The sequence below is a fragment of the Neltuma alba genome, unplaced genomic scaffold (genome assembly GCF_004799145.2).
Source record: "Neltuma alba isolate B1F8T4 unplaced genomic scaffold, ASM479914v2 tig00011291_pilon, whole genome shotgun sequence".
In the NCBI taxonomy this organism is placed as follows: Eukaryota; Viridiplantae; Streptophyta; class Magnoliopsida; order Fabales; family Fabaceae; genus Neltuma; species Neltuma alba.
Genome location: NW_021636000.1, coordinates 34,101 through 60,836, shown reverse-complemented (window position 1 = coordinate 60,836; position 26,736 = coordinate 34,101). Strand labels below are relative to the sequence as shown.

Genomic DNA, 26,736 nt, shown 5'->3' with positions numbered 1-26,736 from the left:
TAATTGGTTGTGCAAATTATTACTCGTATCTCAAGCTTTCACTTATTCTATTAACATGTTCTCACTGAGAATGATTCTTTCAGAATTTAATGTTAAGCCGTATTATAAATCGAAAATATAGGTCATATGCTATTATTTAATAAAAAAACAGATTTTCCCTTAAAAAAAAAAAAACAGATTGCTAGGTTATGATAAAATAATATTGGCTGGTCTAAGATTTCGTAAAATAATAAAATTTTCAGGCGTGTGGCTTAGAACTCCTTTAATTTGGTGCATGTTTTATTTATAAAGATGCATCCAACACACTAATTTCATTTGTCATGTACATTCAGCGCCCTAATTTATATATCATAATCTTAGTTTTCTGTGCATCGAACACTTCAAAAAAAATTTTAGTTACATCCAGCACCCTAATCTTTAAGATGCTGGATTCACTAAAAATAATATTATGAAGTTAGATGTACTAAAATACTCCTCCGGTCCTTAATATAAGACCCATTTAATTAATTTGATTAGATTAAGGAAATTAGATAAGTTAGTTAATTATAACAAAAGTGACATATTTTTTCTAAAACACCATAATCATCTTTCTTAATACCCCATCTTCCTCTTCTATTTGATTATGGTTGAAGGAGTATCTATAAAGGTAATTTAGAGAAAATTGATAAATATGAGAAACGGATCTTATATTTAGGACCAAAACCAACTCAAGAATTGGGTCATATATGAAGGAGCGGAGGAGTAATAAAATTAAAGTATTGAATGCATTATTAGGTGGTATATTCACGTTAATTGTTTTTTTTTTTTTTAAAAAAAAGAAGGTAAAACTAATCTAGCCGTCCTTGTAGTTTTATTAGACTTTGAATTAGGTCCCTCAAGTTATTTTTGGTTTTATTGAATCCTCCAATTTCACTGTGTTTAAGGTGTTAGTCCTTCTATTAAATGCTCCAAACGCCGTCAGTGCATCCAGTGCTCTCTCTCCCGGTAAAAGCTGTGGTTCTCTCTCATCTTTGGGTCAATAATGCTGAGATGGGGAAGAAGGCTGCTTCAACTTGTTCCACTTCTCCATCAACTTCTCATCTTTGATGTCGAACATTCCGGCAATTGGCAATGTTATGACAGCTCCTTGTCGGCGGTGAAGAATCAACCCCATTGATGCCTCGCTAAGGCCGTGAAAAGCACGGCTGCTGTGTCTCGGCCCATAGTGCAAAACATAGACACAATCATGGAAATGCCTGCTTTTACTGATCGATTCGCAACCAGTTTGTTATCCTCCCTTGTGAACACCAAAGAGGTTGTTTGGGTAAGGATTTCCATGAAAGCAATGGTCGTTTTCAGATTCACTAGAAGCCCACACAGCATAATCATCAACTCATACCACCACCACTCAAAGCAAACAAAGACGTATGTTAGAATTGGCTGGCGGTGAAAGAAGAGGCGCCCTTCCCTTGAGACAATTCATGCCTGGGGAAATCCAATAATCTTCTACCACGAGAGAGAATAACTATTGGACAATGGACAGACAGCTCTTTCAATATGCCATGTCGCCTTCTACAGAAGGGCCAATCCCCCTGAACACAGTGAATTGGGAGGATTCAATAAAAAGAAAAAAAACTTGAGGAACCTAATTCAAAACCTAATAAAATTATAAGGATTGCCAGATTAGTTTCCCAAAAAAAAAAACCACGACTTTTTGTCACCTCTTGCTAATAAAAGATCCCACGACATGGAACACTATAAGACGAAAAAGAGGAAAATATGCAGTGAGAATCCCAAGCATGAACAAATCCCGGGGCACTCGAAATATATCCCTGGGTCAACCCTCAACCACTATGATCAATACATACGCAGTCATGTGTTGACGCACACACAATGGGTATATAGATATACCATATATTGAATAAATATGTTTTAATATTATGCGAGTTGTAAGAATAAATCATGATATTTTCAGTTGTAATTAAAAAAAAAAAGAATAAATGGCTGACTTGTTTATAATGCAAGTTTCTTTTGTTAGCCAAAAGAATATGAAACCAACACCATATTGTCATGTACCATTTCCATTATTCACTCTGCAGGGGTCGCACTATAACCCTCCAGATTAAATTTTAAGATTTAGGTATTGTAAACCAATAACATCGAAGTTTTTGCTGAAGTTCATTTTAAGCATGGATTGATGAGTTTAAACCTTTTATAAAATGTATTATCAATACTGTGAGTTGTGATAAACAATTTTGAATTCTAAGGATGCCTTTATGTGAAATATTTTGTGGCAAAAGTTTAATACTACCTCCAGTCCTAATTGTAAGAGCTAGTTGACTAATTTGAAGAGATTGAGGAAATAAGTTAAGTTAGTTATTTGTAATAAATTGATGTTGTCTTTTTTAAAATATCCTTATTAATCAAATGTATTGACCAAAGCCATCATTATTAGAATGACTATTTTGAGAAAAATGTATAAATATGAGAGACAAAATAGATTAGGGTCTTGTATTTGGAACCAAAATAAAAATCAAACAAGATCTTATATTAAGGATCAGATGTAGTATATTTTGTAATACTGATTGGCTGGATTTGAATCTTTATCATTTTAAGAGCTTTTGCAATATGATTATGATATATCCTCAGTATATCAGTGTCTATATTAACTAATAATAATAGTAATTCATTATATATAAATTATAAACACAGCAGGCTTTTCAGATTATATTCAGTGTGAACATTTGTGGGTGGGGATGTTAGGGTGTGCCACGTGGGAGGAAGCCAAACTGCGGACCGAACACATGCTCCCTACTCTTCTCAGCTGTCATTTTGGTGTCCGCCCTAACCTACGCAGTCAACCACTCCACCTGCCCCTCTTTCCTTCTTAATAATCCTAGCTTTGACAATTTGATCATCATTGTTCATTGCATTTACTAATCACGTTACTCCTATATACTACTTCTCCCTTGCTAAACATAAGAGTTAAATAATTAATTTAAGAGTATTAAAGAAATTGGTGAAGTTAATTATTTATAATGAATGTGTGTTAATTTTTCTAAACCATCCTCTTTGATTATATACATTAGAGTTATCTCTTGGCAGGAATACTTTGCAATCGATATGGATATTTTAAAAAGGTTATAAATTTAGAAGATAAAATAAATTGAGATCTTATATTTATGATCAGATTAAATCTTTTGATTAGTGTTTATGTGAAGAACCGAAGGTAGTAATTTTTTTCCCCAAAATAAGTTTAAAATGCGCATTTGACCTTTTATTTTTATATGAAATTTTAATTTTATCTCTTAATTTTACAACACGTATTTTCAGTTATCTATTTTTAATACCAATCATTATTATATTTTTAAAAAAGTAATAAAGGTTTTGACATTTTCTCATATCCTCGTTTTCAAATTAACATGGCCAAAAACGTGTTGCTCACCGTGAAATGTAAAAGCAACCCTAACTTTTCCTATGTGATTTGCTTGACAACGGAGACTTAATTACTCATTTGAAATTAAATACTCATCCTGTTCTTAATATAAGACTATTTTAACTAATTTGATTAGATTAAGAAAATTAGGTAAGTTAGTTAATTATAAGAAAAGTAACTTATTTTTCCTAAAACACTATAATCATCTTTCTTAATACCCATTTTCCCTCTTCTACTTGATTATGGTTGAGAGAATATCTATAGAAGTAATTTAGAGAAAATAAATAAATATGAGAAATGGGTCTTATATTTAAGGCTAAAACTAATTCAAGAATTAGGTCCTATATTAAGGATTGGAGGAGTAATAGGTAGGTTTGAGATAAATTCTCTGTACTGTTTATATTAAGGAAAACAAAGGCGAAAGGTAACCCACGAAAGGGTGAAATGTGACAGAGCATAAGTAAAACTATATTGCTAACTATATCAAGTTAATTCACATATTTATCAATTTCTTAAAATTAATTTTATTGATATTCTTTTAACATAATCAAGTAGGAAAGAAAATATGGGAATTAAGAAAGAAACTTATGATGTTTTAAAAAAAATCATAATAACTAATTTAACTAATATATTTAATCTACTCAAATTAGTTAATTAGATTTTATATTAAAAAACAGATGAGTAAATACGTTTAAAATATTACAAACCCTAATCAGGCAAAAAAACTTATTACGAGTACATTAAAAAAAAAAAATGGAAACAGCTGTACACGGTTAATTAACAGCACCATGATGCCTAATAAAGCACTGCTGATCGTACGTCGCTAGCATCTCTTCCTACATTGTTGCGGTTCCAGGCTTTTCAACATAACGTTATTATAAAAGTATATAATATGTTACCTCCGGCCCTTAATATAAAACTTAATTGTTAAATTGATTTTAGTTCTAAATATAAGAATAATTTTTCATATTTATCAATTTTCTTTAAATTATCCCTATGGATACTCCTTCAACCATAATCAAGTAGAAAAGGAAGAGGGGGTATTAAGAAAAATGATTATGGTGTTTTAGGAAAAAAGTGCTACTTTTCTTATAATTAACTAACTTATCTAACTTTCTTAATCTAATCAAATTAGTTAAACAGGTTTTATATTAACGACCGGAGGAGTATTATTTTATTCATTAGTTGTCGGTGAGATTGGGAGATACATTCAATACAAGTTTAAAAAATACTACTCCTTATATCTTTAATATAGAATTTAATTATTGAGTTGATTTTGATCCTAAATATAAGATTCATTTCTCCTATTTATCAATTTTCTTTAAATTACTCTTGTATATACTCCATCAACCATAATTAAATAGAAAAAGGAGAGTGAGTATTAAGGAAGATAATTATAGTATTTTAGGAAGAACGCGTCACATTTCTTATAATTAACTAATTTACCTAAGTTCTTTAATCTAATTAAATTAGTTAAATGAATCTTATATTAAAGATTGGAGGAGTACCTCCTGTTTTAATTATATGATTTTGTTTATAGATTATAAATAAAATTTTATTATTAGAACGAGACGTCGTCCTGCAATAACATGCACGCGGCACTCAATTAGTTGATATTATTTTATATAATTAATATTAATTATCATTATCAAATATTTTTTTTGACCAAAATCATTGCTATCAAATATAAAACTTATGACAAATGGTGTTATTTATTTATAGACTTTTGTAATAAGTATGCGATTAATTATTTATATTTTCTGCCAGATACTGTACATCGTACCTATCTATCTGTCTATAAATGAGAACAATTTTTTTTTTTGTGAAAACAAAAGAACCAATATTTGTTTGTTTATTTATTATCAATAATAAGGAAATCAAAATAAGAAGGGGAGCCACAAGCTTAGTTTAGCATATTGATCCCTACCTGACCGTCTTCTTGCAAAAACCGACCTGCGTTTCCTCCCACATGAGTTTACGACACTTGATCTAGGATCTCGGTGGGATCTGGGTCCTTATTCTTCCTCAACCGGCGATCTGAAACTTCCTCCCTCAGATTCAAACTATATTTCTCAATTCCTTCCGAGTTTTGGTTTGGATCTGAACCTCCTGAACCAAATCCAGGGGTAACATGTTCATCTTCGACTGGTTCTATGGCATTCTAGCTTCTCTGGGCCTCTGGCAAAAGGAAGCCAAGATTCTATTCCTTGGTCTTGACAATGCTGGAAAGACCACCCTCCTTCACATGTTGAAAGATGAGGTTGATTTGGTGTACATTTTACAGAACTCGATCGTGTTTGTCGTCTATTTTGACATATCTTTTTGGAGAATTGAAATTTGTAATTGCTATTCCTTGGCAGAGATTAGTTCAGCACCAGCCAACCCAACACCCCACTTCAGAGGAATTGAGCATTGGGAAGATCAAATTTAAGGCTTTTGATTTGGGTGGTCATCAAGTTGCCCGCAGAGTCTGGAAAGACTATTATGCCAAGGTTATTCTTTGATTCTTGTTGTCTTTGTATGGTTGATCTTCAATGATAATAGCAAATGATCAACTTAATGTGATTTGTAGTATTTAAAAAGTGAGATATGTTGGGGGGGGGGGGTTTGATTTAGAATAGTCCCACTTGATTATCACTTCGTAGCAATTTATCATTTTATTTTCTAGCAATATAATATAGACAGTGTTTCCTTTGCAATTGGGCTTTCTGAGTGCCTTGGCGCAGACTTGCTTTCATATAGACGGGAAGGGTCATCATTGTTATCGTTAGATGGTTGTTTTTTAAAACATGTTAACCTCTCACTGATTCTGCTCCCAATTGCGTCTGATAAGGTTATGAAATAACTTAGATGTTTAAAACTGGATTAATCCAACTCTTACATCCATATCTTTAGATCTCATTGGAATAGCATTGCTGGAACAAAGATCCTCTATATTCTTATATATTGATTGGCTGTGACCTCTCCAATTACTATCGAAATGCAGCATGGTCACTTCGTGGCTGGCTTGTTGTTAGTGTCTATTTCCTATGTGGATGTCATCATGTGTTTTTTCCTCCACACGTCAGTAGATGTATTGTTGCTCTTCTGTTAACATTGAATTTCCCCAGTATGGTTTTTTAATTACCTCATCTGCTCTTCTTGTCTGTAACTTTAATTATATTTTGCAACCCAACTAATAACTATGATGGCTACCGTTTGGTCTCACCAATTCAGCAATGCTATTCCTTCTTAGTCCCAGATAAAGTTCCTTGTATTTATCTGATTCATGGAAAGCAAATATTGACAATGGAAGTTTCGCTGATAGCATCCTTTTAAACCTTGCAGGAGGTGTTTTACTAGTAACTTTCCAAACATTTCCATATTTTTTTGGATTAACTGGACAGACAATGACACCCAGATAGAGTGGGAAGAACAAATAAAAGTTGCATGCAATGTAAATCATTAATTCTAAATTTGAGCTTTCAAAGTCCCTTCTTTGGATGTATTAAGAGAATTAAAGGTTGGAAATCAATATATTATTCATCTTGAGCGGGGAATGTGTCAGATATCGTAGTGAAAATAGCTATAGGCTTTTACTTGGCAACTTAAACTTTCGACATGACTGATGAGGAATTCCTTGTGACCCCTTGTTTTTCCAATTAAAATCAAGTTGCAGCACAATGTGTTGTCAGCTTTTGCTTATTCTACACTTATTACAGACCATTTGACTTCTTCCATATGAACACACGTATTGAAGATTATAATAAAACTTTCCTCTATCAACAGTTGAGATTTTGTGTAGAAATAATTTAAGACCTCGTTATCCTTTCCCATTAGCATAAAATTAATTTGTTAGGTATTGTTTATTATTAGATGTATTACTTCTCCATAGTTAACGGTTCAAAATATATAGATTTGATTTCAAAGATCTTTCCTGAACTTGCCTGCCATGAACTGAGTTATCGATCAAGACATAACACGTGTTTGTTGGCTGTTTTAGGTGGACGCTGTTGTGTACCTAGTGGATGCCTATGACAAAGAGAGATTTGCAGAATCTAAGAAGGAGCTAGATGGCCTCCTTTCAGACGAGTCTTTGGCAAATGTACCATTTCTAATACTAGGGAACAAGATCGACATTCCGTATGCTGCTTCAGAAGAAGAGCTTCGATATCATCTGGGGCTGAGCAATTTCACCACAGGCAAGGGAAAGGTCAATCTCTCAGAATCCAATCTAAGGCCTCTTGAGGTGTTCATGTGCAGCATTGTCCGCAAGATGGGATATGGAGAAGGCTTCAAGTGGGTTTCGCAGTATATCAAGTAGATATTTCCCCTCATGTTAATTAATTAGCACCTTGTCTGCAGTTTTCAGAAGAGTTTCTTCCCCCTGTTTTTCAATTGAATTTTGATTGGATGATTTGATCTCACATCTGCAGTAATGTTATGTGCTGCATTCTCTATCTTAAGAACATTCTTTTGGGGAAAATCTTTCCTTATAAATTTAGGATCAACTTTTTTTTTTGGGGACAATTATTGAAATACTGAATTGCATTCTATGTATTGTTGGATGATATTATTGAAAGTTTGTCCTTACGTGCTGCATTTTTTCAGAAGAAAAGTTCTTGGAAGATCCTTATTTGACTATTTTCTCGGTTGGTTACTTGTGATTAGAAAAGCGAGTTGTCTTTTATTTCTTTTTTGTCTTCTTTCTTTCATGTGAATACTTAAAAGGTGTTTGGGTACCATTGTTTTTTGAAACTACTCTTCCGGTCTTAAATATAAAACATATTTTGTAGTTAAATTATACTACAAAATAGGTTTTATATTTAGGATCGGATAGAATATTTTTTTAGAGATCGAGATAAACTTTTTCACTTATTTATTTCGTATATCGTAAAGTTAATTTTAAAACTATGATTTTGATTTTATTCGAATACTTCTTTATTCGTTGTACCATGGGCAGGCATGGGCAGGCAAATTTGACTTTGGCAGATGATTCTAGAAGTAGATGGTAATTTAGCTTTAATAAATATTTTAACATAACTCTAGCCTTTAGTTTACGAATCAGAATAATTTATTGTTACAATTTTAATTCAAAAGATAATTGAAAATAAAATTTTTTTCCTGAAATTTAGTAATTAATCAATATTTAATACTAAATCAAATTTTTTTTCATGAGAAAAATTAAATAATCATTTATTAAAGTTGGAGAAACCTAAAAGTTTATCAGTATTAAATAATATGGAATAAAATTCACTTTTAGTGCCGATCCCTTTTAACTCTCCGTCCAATGGCAGTGACTCAACTTGAATTATCATCATAGAAGATTCAACGTGAAATGCGGAGTGGAAAGCACTCGTGAGAGAATCGTTATCAAATAAAGGCATTATACTATTTTAACCCCAAAAAATGACGACTCAGCAATATTGTTCCCAACGTAAAATTGAACCAAAAGATCTTCGTTCGAATAAATTTTTTCAATTAAAATTTTTTAATCATCTGTTATTTTTTCAAAAATATCAAACTAATAGAAATCTTTCCTCCACTCGTTTCCCCTCTAACCTTCTTAGTTCTTAACTCGAGGTATGAAAATGTGATTTCAAATAATATTGTCAACAGCATAAGAATATTTTTGTAAGGGTTTTTTGAACAATGAGGTATTGAACACAATTCACCAAAACTCTTACTATGAAATTTATTCCTCGAATTATCAAGTTCAGAAGAAATAATAATATTGTAGATAAATACTACTCCGTCCCTTATTATAAGATCTTTTTAACTAAATTACGTAGTTTAGGAAAACATTTAAAATTAGTTAAAAATAATTAATATGTAGCAAATACAGTTTTTTTTTCAAATATACCCTTATGTACAAATAGATAAATGTGAGAAAGTAATATTGAGATAAATGAAGAAAGAGAATATATTAAATACATTAAATTAAGAGTAAAATAGGTAATACCGCAATAAATATTCAGATAAACTTAAAGAAGATATTATAAAAAGGAACAAATCAATTCAAAAAATTGAATCTTATAATTAGGGATGAAGGGACTAAAACAGTAATTTTACCTCTCAACTCAGCACACGTCATCGGTCATACCGATGGTTGAAAAGGAATCGCGCTGCCTTGCTGGTTTTACGTTTTTACGATTAGGCAATTCATTATCCCTTGCTTGTAAATTGGTAATCAGCTGGTTTAATTCTCTTTTCCTTCTGTTCGTCTGACACGTAAGCCTCTCCTGGTGACAGCATCACTGCCACTGTAGCATGTCATAATGACGCGTACCACCCAATCAAATCCCTCCATCTGGACTTCGTGCTCCTTAACCGGCTATTCTGGTCTCCTTGCTAGCCCGGCACCAGCCTCATTTTGATCGTTTTTCGCCCCACCTTCGAAACTGGCTACACCGGTAATCGGTCTCCCCTCCTGGATTCATCAACATCACCTCACGCGATTTCTTTATTTCTCGCTCGTTCATTTTCTTGGTGTCTCTGGTGATTCTTTGTTACTTTTGGTCTCTCTCGGATCTTTTTATATATCATTCGTCTTCGCATCGCTGATTGCATTTTCAGCGATCTCTTCTTCGGGATTTTTGCTTTCGGCGGAACGCCGTACGGTTTTTCCGAGAGAATATGTTTCTTATTGATTGGTTCTATGGGATTCTGGCATCCCTGGGTCTCTGGCAAAAGGAGGCGAAGATCCTATTTCTAGGGCTAGATAATGCTGGGAAGACTACTTTACTTCACATGCTGAAAGACGAGGTTGTGTTTTATTCTACAATTAAATTATGGTTCTGGCTTCGGCGGTTTTCTTGCATTGTAATTTAATTTCTTGAAGTTCTTATTTTAATTTGCATCCACTCTCATTACTTCCTGTGAGTCATCACATAGAATACTTCTAATTTCATTTAGCCATTCGCCCGGTGACTAGGAAAGACATGGGTTTGCGCTTTTTTTTGAAGTGATGAGGTCGTTCATAAATTGAAGTCTATTTATTTATGATTTTTGTCTTCCCTGATTTCGCAGAGATTAGTCCAACATCAACCTACACAGTATCCTACTTCGGAGGAGTTGAGCATCGGGAAGATAAAATTTAAGGCCTTTGACTTAGGTGGCCACCAAATCGCCCGCAGAGTCTGGAAGGACTATTACGCTCAGGTGTGTCTCTAGTTTAATTTAACGTAGTTTATACAAAGAAAATTATTTATTCACCAGAAAAGATCAACAATACAACCAGCGTCACATAGGAAAGGAAAATAAATTAACCGCCTCCCTAACTTACGTTTCCCCCTTAAACTCGATACATTTCTGTCCATCCCCCGTCCATTGACTCTCCCAGCACTTGACAACACAGTACTAGCATCAGTCCTCGTAATTCCAGCCAAACAGAACGTACATGCCTTAACCAACAAATAAGCGGCTTTGTTTACTGGCAAACCATTAACTTGGTCTTGGTAAAAAAAAAAAAACCATTAACTTGGTCTTGATTTGTGTTTGTTGTAATAAATTTAGGCATTTTTAAAACTTGATACGCCTCTGCGTGAGTCTTCTGTATAGCCAGGGTAGATTAAACGGAAGTTCAAATTTTCATCTTTGAGGATCGTTGATTTAAATTGATTATCCAAATATGCTTTTGAACTTTTTCCCCCCCTGCTGAAATTGGTGAATTATGTGGAATTCAAATTGCTCTTGCAATTCGTGATTTTCTCGAGGGTGACTTTGTATATTAACATTAGGTGGTTTAGCTTGCTTAGTTTAAAATGTTATCGATATGATTATGTTTGCTTAGACTTTTAAGTTGAGCATATGCGTCTTCCCCCCCCCCCCCCGGGTACACGATCCTTTCCGCCCGTAGATGGGTAGGAACCCCAACCCCTGGGGGAGGATGATTCTTCTATTTGCTTTGTACCTTGTGATATTAGAATTCAAATGAAGATGGGAAAATTTCCTTCTCCTTCAGTAATGTCCATTGTTTTGTGTGGACTGAGCGATCCATCGCAACAGTATGGTATAGAATTAATTTCTTGATAAGGGGAAAATGTTGACAGGCCCTGAGCTTATATTTGAGTTTCACCTCTGGTCAGTTCTTTAAAATGTAACTTGTGTTAGCGCAGGCATCTTGATTCCTTTCTAGTCTTTTTAATTCTGCTGTGCAAGGTTCTGACTGGGTGAAAGTTTTGGGAAAAATATCTTGCGTGATTGTTGTCAATAACAGTAAGATGGTGGTTAGAGGTAGAATTGTTGTAACATTTTATATTCAGAAGTGGCCAGCTTCCCTCGCCTCAGATGATTGCATTTGATATGGTTTTTCTGAAGCATGGGGTTTTGATGCTTGTCAAGCGTGTGTCTCACTGTCTCTTATATTTCCAATATCGTTACACTGTCATGCATAGCTTGCTTGAAGCTTGTAATTAGCTGGCCACAGCCCACAAAGGACCATGGGAGTTCATTCTTGGATGGTTAACTGATTATTTAGGACCTGTTTTGAGTCCTATGTCTGTATAATGACAAGTTACTAAGATGGGAGTTGCACCATCCCTTTTCAGTTAATTATGAAGTTTCTGTCATGTAGGTGGATGCCGTAGTCTACCTCGTTGATGCATATGATAAGGAGAGACTTGCGGAATCAAAGAGGGAGCTAGATGCTCTTCTTTCTGATGAGTCGCTAGCAAATGTGCCTTTCCTTGTCTTGGGGAACAAGATTGACTTACCTTATGCTGCTTCTGAAGATGAGCTGCGATATCATATGGGCCTGACTAGCTTCACTACGGGCAAGGGCAAGGTCAATCTGGCTGACTCTAATGTTCGTCCTCTAGAAGTGTTCATGTGCAGTATTGTCCGCAAGATGGGATACGGCGAAGGCTTCAGGTGGCTCTCTCAGTACATCAAATGAGGCAGGTGAATAGACATTTAAGTGCGGTCGTAGTTTTGGATCATCATCCTGCTGATGTGTTCACATTAGTACTGTAATTTTTAGACGTGGCTGCCCATGTAAATTGGATACTTAATTGTAGCTATACGGGCTTTCGGGCGGGGTCAATGTGCTTGTGTGCCTGTACTGTACTGGTTGCTAAAATTGCACAATTAATAAAGCGGGTTTTTTTTTTTTTTTAAATGTTACTGAAGTGGCTTACCTCCATGGTTATAGGGAGGTAACATTCGTATTTCAAAAATTAGATCTGGGGCATAGCTGTTCAATTTTCATCCGAAAATCAAAAAGCTTGCATGGCTTTAACACTATAGCTTCTACTAATTGACTGCTTTCTCTTCCGCAGTTTCCACAGCAGTATTTCATTCTCCATATTAAAAATCGTCCTAATTGATAACGACATTTACACTAGCTTAGAGAGAGATTCAGTTAGTTTGTTGTAGGGCTTTGCCCTTCTTCTGTGACCAAAGAAAAAAATTCTTGAGGCTTTGCACTTCGTTAACAAAACTATATTCATAAATTGCTTTAATAGACTAACCGTCATAACCCGCAGATGAAAATTTTATGATTTGTTATTCTAGTCGTAGATTGTCATGGATACACTGAAGTTTGAATGTGATTTGATCGAACTGTTGGTCTTCTTTTCCGAAGAAAAAAAAGAATCTTGTAAGGTGTCCAATACTTTTAACATACGCAATATATAAATGGCAAATTTTGAAATTTTGTTTCAATAAAAAATGTTGCAATTATGTAGTACTCTATTAGTCCTTAATGTAATACCTAATTAACTAATTCGAATAGATTAATAAAGTTAGGTAAGTTAATTAGTTATAAGAAATATGTTTTTTCTAAAATATCATAATCATCTTTTTTAATATCCTTTCTCACTCTCCTACTTAATTATTGTTGAAAAAGTATTAATAGAGGTAATTTAGAAAAAATAATAATAAATGTGAGAACTAAATCTTATATTTAAGACCAAGATCAACTCAATAACCAATTCCTCCATTAAATAATACCAGAGGAGTATTTAATATATCAGTCGATCTTACCCTATATACATATGTATGCCTTGTCAAACAAATTAGGAAGACTCTTTCTGAATTAGGCAAGATGTGGAGTATTAATATACAGTCCTCCGACATGTCTGTGGCAACAATCATTTTATCAATTCAACCCAAGAAAGGCATGCCACCCAAGGTAAACCTTAGATCGTGCATTAAAAGCGTCTTACTTTAGAAACCCCATCTACTTATTGGAATTTCACAAACAACCCTTTCAGGATACTAAATCAAATTGAAAGGGCTAAGGATTCAATTCAAATCTACTGTCTAGGAATTCACAGCATCTACACTCTACATGCACAACACACACTATACAAAGAGAGAATTAAACAAATGTACCATTCCTTTCGCCAGATACAGCATGCCCTCTATAGAATATCAACCTCTGAATTGAGCAGCTCTTGATATTCAAGTTCCAGCTACAGAAAGCAATAATATAAGGTTAAAAATGCAGGTCAGATCAAATAGTTGAAACAGTGAAAATCTGTTGCATGGAGTTGTTACCTTTGCCTGACTGTGAGCCAGCTTCATCCTCCTATACTCTTCTTGTGCTTTCTTTGAACGGAACATGGACTGAACACGTACTACAGACCTCTCCACACGTTCTTCAGCTTGTTTCCGACTAGTCCTGAAGAAGTCCTCCTCTGTGTCACTTTCCTGCCTCGGTTCTTGCTCTTGTTGGACAGGATTAACCTGAAGTCCACGGAAGCCTTTTCTCTTCAATCGCCATCGCAGGACTGCTTTTTCAAGTACTCCAACAGACCAGAGAATTTTTCGATACTGCTTCCTCTCTTGGTAGCCCCGGAAAGCAGCCTGCATTGAAATACCTGATCAATCCTTTCCTCAAGATAAATTAAGATAAAAAATTAACGACCATGCAATTTTAGAGAACAAAATCTGCTGCTGCTCCCATGTATAAAAGTTGGGGTTGAATTAAATCTTCAATAATATCTAGAACGTAAGAACAGACAGCTGATCTCTTGTCAACCATAAACAGTCAGCCTCCAGTGAACCCAGCTAAAGGAAATGTGAAATAAAAATCAGTCACCCCCGTGGCACATCGATAGATATATAGACATGTAATAAACAAATCATTTACTCAGAAAACTCTCACAGTGACAATTAGAAGTGCCTCTGGTACTGTCTACAATACTTCAGTGGTCTTCCTGCTAAGGAAGAGAAGTGCAGGTTCTCTGTTCAACACCAAAGATGGGGCAAAAACCAATAGAAGGCCGGAAACCCATTCCTAGATCCTACATTCCACGGGACTAATTAAACATTCTCTTGATAGTTTAAGCTTCATTTTATCTTCTTGTAGCGAAAAGTAAGATATGTCTTGATTCCACTCATTCTGAATGCATGAAAGATAAACCTCAATAAAAACTAATCAACATGGTTAGGTGCCTAAGGAAGAAAAGAGATTGACTCGTGAATATCCAGTGGACAATTTGAATGAGCGAAATATCCTTCATAACATATAAAACAAGTCAGGTTAAGATGTGTGCGAACAGCTCCAGTACAATGATTTCAACAAGCAGATCGGGTTGGCAATGCCACGTGTCTCCACAGAAGGCAATCAGATATAACAGAAGCAGGAAGGGTAGCTCTTACTTGGATTTTGATAGCCTGATGTCGCATGTTGAGAAATTCTTTACGCAATTTCCATGCACGGAACCTATACTGGATGCGAGCTGCAGCAGCCATCATCCTCTTTGTGTTATAGTTGCGATAGGCATGTTGAATCTTCATTGCTGCAACAATCATACGGGCCTCATCCTCTGGATTTAAACCTTGAACTGCCTTTACTCGTACTTTTAGTGAGTGCTCCCTAAAGGCAGCCTGTATTCGTGCTGCCGCCTCAGCACTTGTTCGGTAAGCTGCCAACGTATCCTTTAGGTATAGTTGGTCCTCAGTGAGATGTTCATAATCTACTGGATCATTTGTGCTTGTTTCCAGTCGGCCACTAATATTTCCAGCTAAGCTCATGTCATTGAACTGCTCAACCAGAGATTTTTCTGAAAGATAAGCTGCTAAGCCTTCATAACCCTCCATAAAAGCAAGATCAGCAGCAGTACATCCACCAGGAATTTTTGGAGTAGGATCTGTGACTAAGTTTGGCTTTGCCCCAGCAGACAACAGCACTGCAACCATTTTCTCCCTATAAACAAAGTTCAGTCAAATAATTATAGCTATTGGAACCCGACAAGGTGCTAACCTAGGCAGGAGATTGGGTCATTGGTCCAACCATAATAGGTCATTTTGTCAAGAAAATATACTATGACTTTGACACAACATCTCTTGTATTAATAGATATGTCTGTATACCTTATTCTGTTAGTATTTACTACTTTAACTAAACATATAATAATAAAATAAACTTTAATCAACTTTTAAAATAAAACATTAATATGATGGGTTTCATTTTGATTAATATATATATATCAGAAATTCTCTCTTTTAAAAAAAATAAATAAATAAGACTTTAAGGAAACGAAGCTACAGATTTTGCAAGTCCAATATGACTTACTCTATCAAAGGCTCACATAAGTCGGATTATTTATTGATTTACTCCTTGTCTATAACATCACAGTATATATTCGAAAGGCAGTTGGCCTAGGTATGAGATGTTTGCTTATAAGCATCCAGTTAATAATAAATAAAATCTCATTATTGCAAAGTGCCAACATTCCTGTTCAACCGACCTGGCTTATGTTTCTCGGTTAATAAAAACCCATACTTGAACTCTCCCTACTTCTATCTTATATTCAGCCTGGTTGATCAGTCAGTTCGAACACGGCCTCATCAACCATGAGATGAACAATACAAGTACATTCAAATATCTAACTGGATTTAAAGGGAGAAAAACTTGTATAGTTGCATGAAAGCATTACTGCATGGAAGGGTAATAAGCAAAAGTGATGCTATATTCAGGTGGTTATATATTTGAATCTGCTTATCTAGGGAGAAAAAGATAGAGAGAAGAATTTGACTTTTGAACAGTGGAACCATACCGGCAAAAAGAAATTGAGTCAATTAGGCCGCAACAAACTTAATGGATTAAGCTAGTCGGATATCCGAGTGCATAAATATGTACCTTCCACAATATGCTGCCCAATGAAGAGCTGTCCATCCAAATTTATCACGAAAATCCAGTGATAAGCCCGATCCTGAAAACAACGAAACAGCCCAAGTATATCCCAGAATTGCGCACAAATGGATTACACCTTGACCTTGCGAATCATATTCAGTAGTCTTACGGCCCAATAGAATCCTTTCTAATAGCCAATCCTTTAATCCGTTTTTCAAGGACGTTTCAAACAGTGCATCTTTTGCTTGAGGAAATGGAGTTTTGTTGTCTTCAGTTGACTTAACCAAGTATTGCCAACTTTTGGAAACCAATGAGGTCTTTGAAGCAAAGTTCCTAGCCTCCTTTATTGCATTAGGCCGTACTTTACTAGAGATAATATCAAGACTCTTATGAGTACCAAAGAGCAAACAAGCAAGCCTCATCTGAAGTCGAAACTCAGCCCAGTTGTACCTCTCTTCCATAGAGGCTGTAGCGTCATGCAAAATTGGAGTACGATACTCAAAATTGACAACTTGGCTTACGGGCTTATGACCATCAAGGCTCATATAAAGATTAACGAATCCCGGGGAATGTGATGATACCCAGCATCGGTAGACCCCAAGTTGAACAATATCAGCTTGAACACTTATGTCGCCGCAGACACAAAATAGGTTGGACTTTGCAAGGTGTAGATAGTTATCATGAAAGACTCCAGTGACCAGGATCTGCAAGAAGTATAGGAACATCGGAAAGTCCAGTAACAAAATCAAAATACATGGTAGTTAATATGGAAGTTGACTGCATGCCAGTTAAATATGTAAAATCCGAAGTGACGATTTGCATTGATGTAGCATGATATAGTTCTTTAACGCCAACTACAAATGCATTTATCTATACATAAAACAGAACTATGTCGGAGTTTAGCTCTCTGCGATTAAAGCATTTGAATTTTCCAAGAATAATTTGTTGTACAAGACAAATTAGCAACAGATTGCTACTTTTGATGCCAAAAGAAAATTCATTTATTTGCATAGGGAAAGAAGAGAAACTTTGCATTTCTAAGCTGAACTTAATCTTTAAAGCTTTTGAAACGTGCAAAAAACTGTTCAGAACAAAGCAGCAAGAGTTGCTACCTTAGATGCCAACTGAAAATGCACTTGCTATATAAAAAAAGCTGAGAAATCAGCCATGGAGTTTCTCCTAGTGTTCAAAACGTTCAAGTTTACAAGCATGTTTTATTACTAAAGAGGTGCAGAATCATATAGCAAACCAAATAACACAGTCATAATAGAGAATAATTACTTGGAAGTAGATAGATAAGAATAGGAAGGGAGAAAAAAAAAACCTTGGTCTTCTCAGTGGAAGATGCCCATGCAGGTGAGACATCAGTGATGTTAAAAAGCTGTTCGGGCAGACAAGGTTGCTGATGATCCTCTGCCAGAGAAGAATATGATTCTTGAATAGATATAACGGGCGATACAAGAGCTGACTCATCCACAGGACATTGTGAATCGGAAATCATGTGGTTGATCCACCTTCCAAAGCTGTCCTGACTCTGCAAACTATCACTGACCAAAGTGTCCAAGGAATCAACACCACCCGCAGAGACAGGATATCCCTTTTGTGCATTCAGATTTGCTAGATTTTCTGTTGTCTGAGGATTTACAGTTTCTGGGAAACCATAAGGTGCACCGTTGCTCCCAGTAACAGGTTGTGTTATGTTATCGAAAGAAGGGATTTCGGCAGACAGACTGCTAGTTACCTGGTGACAGAAACCCAATAGAAGTAACCACAGAAGCTAGCACAAAGTATGAACAAAGTTTTGAGCTAAATAATTTAACGTACTCAAGCAATCTCGTTATATGTTTTATGCATAACATATACAACTATACTTAGAGCCTTCACCTAAACGATTCAGTGATGCAAACTCAATGTTGCATAAATATGTAAAATTAGTCAACAGTCAATTGGTTCTGTCAGCTAGAATAAATAGGCAAAGTTAGGTCTAAGCCACAAATGAGAACCCCTAGAAAAGAGGAAAAATACAGGAAGTCCGAAATAGTATTAAGTAGCACCAACAATCATTTGAGCACAGTCATTTCAAGGCCTCTTTCACCTGGCTGCAGCTTTTCGAAAGTGATTACAGGTGATTTGAAAAATATTATATTATGATAAGACAGAAATAGTTTCCTAACTTCTTATCATCCCAAGAGAAACAATTATAATAGTGAAGATGGTCATGTGAAACGGTGGAAGCTAAATTCATGGCCATCATTTGAATCTTTTCCTAAAAAAGCGAGACAAAACCAGCCCTTTTAATAAATTGTATTTTTATATCTAAAGGACAGAGGCTTTGACAAGAAATCACAGAAGTTAACTGTCCAATAAGCAGAAATAAGACAAAAGGAACATATAAATAAAGGAAAGATAAGATCTTACATTGCTCAAATTGCCGTTCAGCAAAGACTGACTTTGTTGATCGAAATATTGAACCTTAGCTACAAAAAGTCATATCAGAATTAAAGGATGAGAAGGTGCTTTTCAAACAAGCAACTGATTCTGCTGAATCCACGATATTTTACCTCCAGCAGATGTGGTAGAATTGTTGAGGTCATTTGTAACCACTAGATCATCCCATTCAAGTGTGTTGAGCTCAAGAAGCCTCAGTTCATGACTCTTGAGCTTCAAATTGTCATTAACTCCTGCTTACCTCCAAAGCACAAAAACGGATCAGAAATATCATTCATCATAGAAAGTCAACAACAGCATCCACAACATCATCAAAATACCATATTTTAACATACTACTACCATATGTCATCATAAATAAAAATAAACTCTAATCAATGGCTATCTTTGGGAAAGATAAGGGAGAGAAAGATGAGATGGGAGGGGGGAACTCAATATAAAGAGACATGCAGCTTGTCATTAGGTATGGGCCATGTTCATTCCACGTCATTCACTGGCCTGCATCTTGTAGTTTACTACTACCTCTGGTCATAAATATAAAATTTAGATCTTATATTGCGGATCAGAGGTAGTTATATATCTACAGATAGAAAATTCTTTACAGGTCTAATTTGCAATAAATTACACTAAATCCTAAAATTCGTTCTCACCACCAGCATATGGATTGTTGGTCCCAGAATCCAATTCTTCTGATAAAATCAATGGTGCAGTAGGATCAGAAACCGAACTAGAGTTTGAATTTACAGGTGTAGCTGGAGAGCCCTGCAACTGGATCATAAACAACAGATCAACCTACCAAATCGTATTCATCATCCAGATTAAATGGACGGTAAGTGCAAGCCTAATTATAAAGCTGCATCAAGTAGTCCTACACAGAGATAGGCAATACACCTACTATAGATGAGATATTGATGCCAAAATATGCAGCTCACACACACACACAGAGTGAGAGTTTATTGTACAGTGCTCGAGACTGCGAGTAGAAATAAAAGTTGTTTCACCTCATTGAGGACAATGTGTGGATGCAAAAGTCTGTTCCATTTAACTTTGGTGAAAAGAAATATTTGCGAGTTTATAATATTGCTGAAAGGGAACTATATTTATTTTGAGTATGAGATGGTATTCTTGTGGCATTAATAACCTGTAAGTTTCAATCAAACAAGGAAAGTTGGATACCACAACTCAGATAAAGTATGAAACAAAAACAACAAAAAGCAGGCATTATAGATGTTAGAGATGATCATAGAACTATTTAAAAGCCTCCAGTTAACAGCTCAAGCTTTTGGGTTGAAATGACATAGTATGAAAAAAAGTTTGATTCTCACCACCCTCCATTCTCTTAATTAAGTTCAACTTTAAACAGAAAGGAATGGTTGTGCTTTGTCCGTACTTAAGCCCATTGGGCTTTTTGTGTGATAGAACATGTTCGCAATTATAATAAAAACTATTCATGGGCCTTCATTAAGTATACAAATTTTTGGGTTGAAATCATCTTTAATAATATGCAACGTGATAGGAATGATAAAGCAGCACCATTAGAAACAACTGAATTCAAAGACTCAAGCTAAAGTAGTCCAATAGTTTGGATAGTTTATATAAGCATACATAGAATATACTTGACAATCTCAAAGTTAGTTTTTAACAATTCATGATCCAAACCCAACTAATCCCGGACGGTTTCAAAACCACGTGGTGGCCAAGATATCATACTTCAATTAGCAACATTTTAAGATATGAGAGTCATTGATGGGCCTATAATTAAGGGTCACCTCAGTAACTAGGTGTGAAGCGTGAGAGGGTAACAGAGCCAATAGGGCCATTGTTAGCAAATATATATTGGGAGTGAGGGGACAGTGAGAGGTGAGGAACAATTGAGTATAGCGTGGGAGAGACTCTAGCGTCTTAAAATCTAGAGGATTGAGTCTAAGCGAGGAGCTTTCTTTTGTTCTTTTTGTTTTTTGCTGTGTGGTTCTATCGTTCTGTAATTCCCTGAGCTCTTTTCTCCTCTTGTTACTATTTCAGAGGGCGTAACTCAGCTTTGTGACGTCTAATACCAGAATTTTCTTTGGGTTCCAACAGATATCAATAAAATTAATCATAAACCTTCAATTGCTATCTTAGGCATTAGCTGAAATGATCCTTGACAACCTCTGCACTGGGGCCCAAGATATCACACTTTCAGATGATAAAAGGCTCCTCAAGTCCCGTTGGCCCAGAATAGGCGAAATGAACATATGGCCTAAAATAGTCCAGTTATCTTACTCATCTCTTGAAGCTTATATACTTAACCATCAAGTAACCCGCTACACACATCCAATGTGGAACTTAGGAATTCCCGTTGAGCACAGAAGTGACTAGTTCATGCTGTTTGACCAAGGCTATATATATATATATATATATATATATATAATGTCATCCGCCCAGACACCAAATGAAAATCTCCAACCAAAGAAATAGAAAACTGTAAGAAATTTAGCATATAGACTAAAATTGTGGTATATGTATGATGTGTTTGTATGCCTCGATCTCAGATCTAAGATCACATACTGACTTAATGCATGTTGGTAAAGTATATGTACTTCCAAATCAGCAATGCAAGATGCAAATCAATTTCCTTAGTCATACTTTTGGGCGAAACAGATCTTTTGAATCTCAAAGGAAGAAAGCAAAAGATAGGAAGAGAACAATCTTACTTCTTGTGTTTCACGATAATGAACAAGAACTATGTGCTCCAGACTCCTGGAAGGGGGGGGGGGGATCAAAAGAACAATCATGAGTCAAATCGAAGTTGCCATTAAACCAATAAGGCACAGGTAATATATAAGCACACTACAGAAGTTTGGACGTGCATAACTGAGGTGTCAAGAGTTAAGCTAACTAAAGATATGCATACTTGTCAAGAAGCCAATAACATCTACGCACAAAACTTGGGTTATCTTGGCCATGTGCATAGTATACATGGATCCTTTCTTCGTTACCAACCTGATTAATGGGGGAAAAATGATTAGAATAAATGTCTAAAAGTAGAAACTGCAAATGTTGCCAATTATTCAATCCACTATCAAAAGCACTTGCAACAAAAAACTGCAGGAAGGAAAGATGATCATGCATTTTGAAAACTATCATTTGATACAAATGTTTTTTCTTACCCCAAAAAAAAAGAAACATAAAGGCAGAAATTAATAACTGCTAGCCAGAAAAATTTTTAAAAATTAAAAAAAGAAAAGATGAAAATGTTGCCCAAATGTCACACAGAAAGAAAGACCGATATGTAACTGAATCATTGTGCAAAAACTTTAGGTTCGTGAATTATAACTTATAAAGCAAAGAGAGTAAACATGTAAATCAACAGCACCCAATTAATTACACAAGTATTTGATACCCAAACCTTGTAAATGCCAAAATTCCCAACAAGAAATTTCTAATTATAGAAGAGAGCACATCAAAGACTGCTGAAAATTTTGGCCAAGTACAAAGAAGCATTGTCAAGAATTTTCCAAACCCAACGCTTAGCAGGCTACTGGTTGCCATGTGTAAGCCAAAATATTATTTATTCTCCACGAAAGTCCATAAATACAGAAGAAAAAGAAGAATTCATCATGCTAATACATGGTAAATTCCTTCATAACCATAACATGATTAATGTTCTTTAAATACAAGTTCAAGAATGAGACACATTAGGTGCCATAAATTTAACATTAACGCAAATAAACACCCTAAGAAAAAGAGAAGACTCACTTTTAAGTGTTCATGAGCTTCCTTCACAGTTTTTCCATCCTTTTTCTTTTTCCAGTTGTATCCATCTTTCCGAAAGTTCCTAAGCATCTTGCGGTCAAATAAAACAATAGTACCACCTGTTTTTCATTTTAATGTTGGGGGGAAAAAAGATATCAATGTCCCTGGTTTGACATCATATAACGGTAGCTAAACAGGAAACTTGTAACTCATGTAAAATAATTTAAAAAAAAAAAAATTACACTCAACCTTTTATCAATCAACAAGATCGTTATGAACAGAATTATCACAGTGTGACCTCAGATTGCTTCATTAACAACATACACACATTTAGACACAAATGTCCAGACATGCTTTATATTTACAGCAGAAGCTTAGTTTGACAAATGATCTGACGTGACAATGTCATGTGAAAAACCATTCTATCAGAAGGAAGTGATCGATGGAAATTCAAAAGGCAGTAATAAATATGATGAATAGACAATATGAAGACGAATGGTGGATCAGCATGAAAATGATGCATGCACATCCACTTTACCAAAATCATATTGCTGCCAGAAATAGATGATTACTTGGAGGCAAATGCACTGGCTTTACATGGATGGTGAAATACTTGTAATTACTAAGTATAGCATGAATCTCATTAGGGCGAAGCCATCTGCTTTTTGCTTCCTCCATAGTGTTCCTAACATCCAGCTCTGGGGCCACATCAAAGAAATACTTTAGAAAAATTAGAAAAAGATCAATACATACAGATAATCGAAGTCATTGATCGCTAACCAATCACTAAGTAGTGCAGGTAGGATTTGAAACCAGGAAAACAAAAGCGCACAGTGAACTAATAAGTTGTCAGCCTTCTTTAACCCCATGTCAAGAGGTACAAGTGAGGACTATTGTACCAAACCCCGTGATATACTATCATATCAAACCGAAAGTTAGGATTATGACAAACCACCATTCCAGATCCAAATATATTACTTCTCTCTTTCCTGTCAGTAAAGTCTAAGAACTGGCGAAATAATATGATATCTCAATTGATTTATGAGTTATACAGACATTCCATAGCTTGATGTTATCGCATTTATCTGAACATCTAGCAGAAGTCAACACACATATTGCAATTCCAAGCTTCTAACGCCATTACCCTGCACTTCTCACTGCGTGAGGTACTAACATATAACATATACTACATTTTGGGCACTTCACCTAGTTACAAGAAACAATTTTCCGTCCATTTTATATTCCATATTGTTCTCAGGAAACACTACGAATTATTCCAAGTGGGCTTCAGCTTTTGCTGAAGCTACATCATTTCAAGTGCACTGTAGAAGAATCCTCCGACATTAATCACTCATTTCTGTTGATAATTAAGAGAAAGTTAATTTTGTAACCAAATCTAATGATCCCGTGGGCGCTATCCAGAAATTCCGGTAATTTTTACTTCATTCACGAGACATGATTTAGAACGACCCGTCTCTTTTTCACTTATAGGCCGCTTTCTACACTGCACTCTTGCATTTTTCCAGACAAACTAACTCCAAAAGCAAGCAAAAAATAGCAACCATCCCACCCCCAAAAAAAAAAAAAAACAGAAATAACAGTAAAAACAGGAAAAAGAAGAGGAAGAAGAGACTAAAATTTGAAGCTTCAGGTCATTTTTGGCTGAAAATAAAAATAAAGCAGAGAGAGGGAGAGTACAACAGGAAATAGAAAATAGAATAGGCCTCTCGTTTGGGATGATCAGAAAAGAAAGGAGTGGAAGCACGGATGCACCTTGCAATGTATGGAATCCATGTATCTCTGAACAAACAAGTTGCCCCGTTAAGTTGTTTGCCATGGCAGAAACCTCTCAAAAAATTTAAAGACCTCTCGGTGCTCAATTAACCATTGCGAGACTCACAGCCTTCAAAACAAAGAAAATTCGGAAAGCAAAGTAGATAACAACTTTTAGCTGAAAACCAGGTGGGAAGAAATCACAGGACGAGTCGAAAAACGACAGAAAAGATAAGGAGGTCACCTGATTGAAGAGAAAGAAACGTAAGAGGAAATCAAAGCGGAAATACACTCACTCTGCGCAGCAACTTCGAGCCTTTCTTTTTGGGGGGGGGGGGGTCTAGCTCGGAGACTTCTTGTCTGCAAGTCTTAGCCAGGCAGGCTAAAATTAAAACGACTTTTTGGGTGTCGTAGATTGGCTGGCTGAGGCAAATTGCAATTAAAATTAATTAATATTTATTTAATTAATTTCTTTTTAATGTCTTATCAGGAAAAACTAAAAATAAAACCCGAAATTTAACGAGACTTATCGGGAACCATATGAACTCCACCCCAGCCGGACAACGAGCTACCGAGCACTCCTAAAATCAGATCAGAGGATATTTAGATAGAAACCAAATCATAATTTCAGAAGTGATTTTATGATATAGACAGTAAATATATAGGGAAATTTATTTTGATTTATGAAAAAATATTTTTGTAAAAAAAACCGCTTTTTACAGTTTCTAAACACAACCTGAATAATATATTTGAGAAGAAATTTTTTCTTTTTATTATTTAACGGTCGTAGAGATATCCGTGAAAGCCATCATCTATAGACAGCAACAAACAAAATGTCAAAAAATCGTTGTGCCATTCGTAACTACGAGCACTTGCTGCTCAGGTAATAGCTCTGTCGTTACCATATGACAGTTTACATTTTGGCGATAAAATATGGATTACAAAACCGGTCAGTTTGTTTTTTTGAAAGTTCGTGAATGTATCGTTTGAGAACGAAGGTCTTTAACCCGAAGTGCCCCAGCAACTTCATCTTGTTTGATCTTTATCCCAGGCAACAAGGTGAATCTTCCTCCCATCCTGTCTTTGATTCCAAAGGAAAACACTAATTGCATTTTTCAATCATATTCAGATTTCAGAACACCCTTGGGAAGTAGCACGCACGACCTGCATCTGGTAGTTGGGTGAGGCAGAAAACATAAATTCGACGCCAACAATCCATCACGCCATATTAAGGAATTTACCCTTCCAAACTGCGAATGTCTCGTTAACTTTATAATTTATTATTCCCCTGGTGCTTATGATAAACTTCAAATAATCAATTCATATATAACAAATAATTAGTTAAAATTAGTCAAAAATAATAAATAGGTTAAAAATATATTTTTGTTTCTATATATGTTATGAGAAAAATGATAAAAGAGAAATTTATAAGGGTAACATTGAAAAAAAAAATACATCAAATATTAAGACAAATTTAAAGTAAAGCTTATAAAATAGACCACTTCACTTTTTCAAATTTGAAGCTTATGAATAAAACCGGAGCGAGTACTTACTGCTTTTCTGGTCCCAAATACAGGTCCCATTTGTAATATACTCATGTGGTTTTATTTATAGGATAGAAAAAGAAGATTTTGTTTATTCTATTTATAAAGTATTGGGAAAAAAATTTTATATGAATATACAATTTTATTCTTTCTTTATTACTCCTTTTGTCTCTTATTATAAGATCATTTTAACTAAATTTTTCCGTTTAAAAAATCAGTTAAAATTAGTTAAAAATATTTAATATGTAGCAAATGCAATGTTTTCCTAGATGTACCCCTATATATAAATGAGTAAATATGAGAGAGTAATAATGAGATAAATAAAGAAAGAGAATATATTAAATGTATTAAATTAGAGTTAAAATAAATAATAATGCATTAAATATTCAAACAAATTCAAAAAGAATCTTATAAAAAAGGACAGATCCATTTAAAATATTAAATCTTATAATAAAAGACCAAAGGAGTATTGTGTTGACTTTATTTATATAAAAAATAATATATATTAAATAGAAATAAAATTAAAAAATTGTTGAATTTTAAATGGGAGTTAATAAAGTTTAAAACTTTTCTAGATTTATGTAAAAAAATGATTTATAAATAATATTAAAGAAATAAATTAAATTAACAAAAGTAGGTGTCTTTACCCCTTTTGTTAGATTCCAAAGGATAAAAGATAAAAAGACTAAGAGGATATTTGGATAGAAATTAAACTATAATTTTAAAAATATTTTTACAGTATACGAAATAAATATATGAA

At 34.9% G+C, this 26,736-nt stretch overlaps 3 protein-coding genes and 1 non-coding gene across 5 annotated transcripts; 3 read left to right on the top strand and 1 right to left on the bottom strand.

The window, feature by feature from the left end:
* The first annotated feature begins 5,310 nt into the window (after positions 1-5,310).
* Positions 5,311-8,022, top strand: LOC114711497 (GTP-binding protein SAR1A). The gene is made up of 3 exons (XM_028895908.1): positions 5,311-5,675; positions 5,776-5,907; positions 7,398-8,022. The coding sequence occupies exons 1-3, from the start codon at positions 5,547-5,549 to the stop codon at positions 7,716-7,718; spliced, it is 582 nt and encodes a 193-aa protein (XP_028751741.1). The 5' UTR covers positions 5,311-5,546; the 3' UTR covers positions 7,719-8,022.
* Positions 6,650-6,774, top strand: LOC114711516 (small nucleolar RNA snoR83). Its single transcript, XR_003737145.1, has one exon. It is a non-coding gene; the product is annotated as a small nucleolar RNA snoR83 (small nucleolar RNA).
* A 1,822-nt stretch (positions 8,023-9,844) lies between the features above and the next one.
* LOC114711496 (GTP-binding protein SAR1A) lies at positions 9,845-12,512 on the top strand. Its single transcript, XM_028895907.1, has 3 exons — positions 9,845-10,159; positions 10,424-10,555; positions 11,970-12,512. The coding sequence occupies exons 1-3, from the start codon at positions 10,031-10,033 to the stop codon at positions 12,288-12,290; spliced, it is 582 nt and encodes a 193-aa protein (XP_028751740.1). The 5' UTR covers positions 9,845-10,030; the 3' UTR covers positions 12,291-12,512.
* Positions 12,513-13,334: 822 nt separating this feature from the next.
* LOC114711508 (calmodulin-binding transcription activator 5) lies at positions 13,335-24,764 on the bottom strand. 2 transcript variants are annotated; one of them, XM_028895923.1, is made up of 14 exons: positions 24,677-24,764; positions 24,433-24,562; positions 23,232-23,357; positions 22,663-22,778; positions 21,818-21,906; positions 21,618-21,663; positions 19,575-19,692; positions 19,039-19,161; positions 18,896-18,954; positions 17,802-18,218; positions 16,484-17,181; positions 15,002-15,548; positions 13,895-14,203; positions 13,335-13,809 (listed from the first exon to the last, which is right to left on the bottom strand). In XM_028895923.1, exons 2-14 carry the CDS (start codon positions 24,494-24,496, stop codon positions 13,759-13,761), a joined length of 2,763 nt encoding a protein of 920 aa, XP_028751756.1. In that variant the 5' UTR covers positions 24,497-24,562; positions 24,677-24,764; the 3' UTR covers positions 13,335-13,758. The 2 variants fall into 2 exon arrangements, with proteins under 2 accessions (XP_028751756.1, XP_028751757.1); XM_028895924.1 differs by having other exon boundaries at positions 19,039-19,158.
* Positions 24,765-26,736: the final 1,972 nt, after the last annotated feature.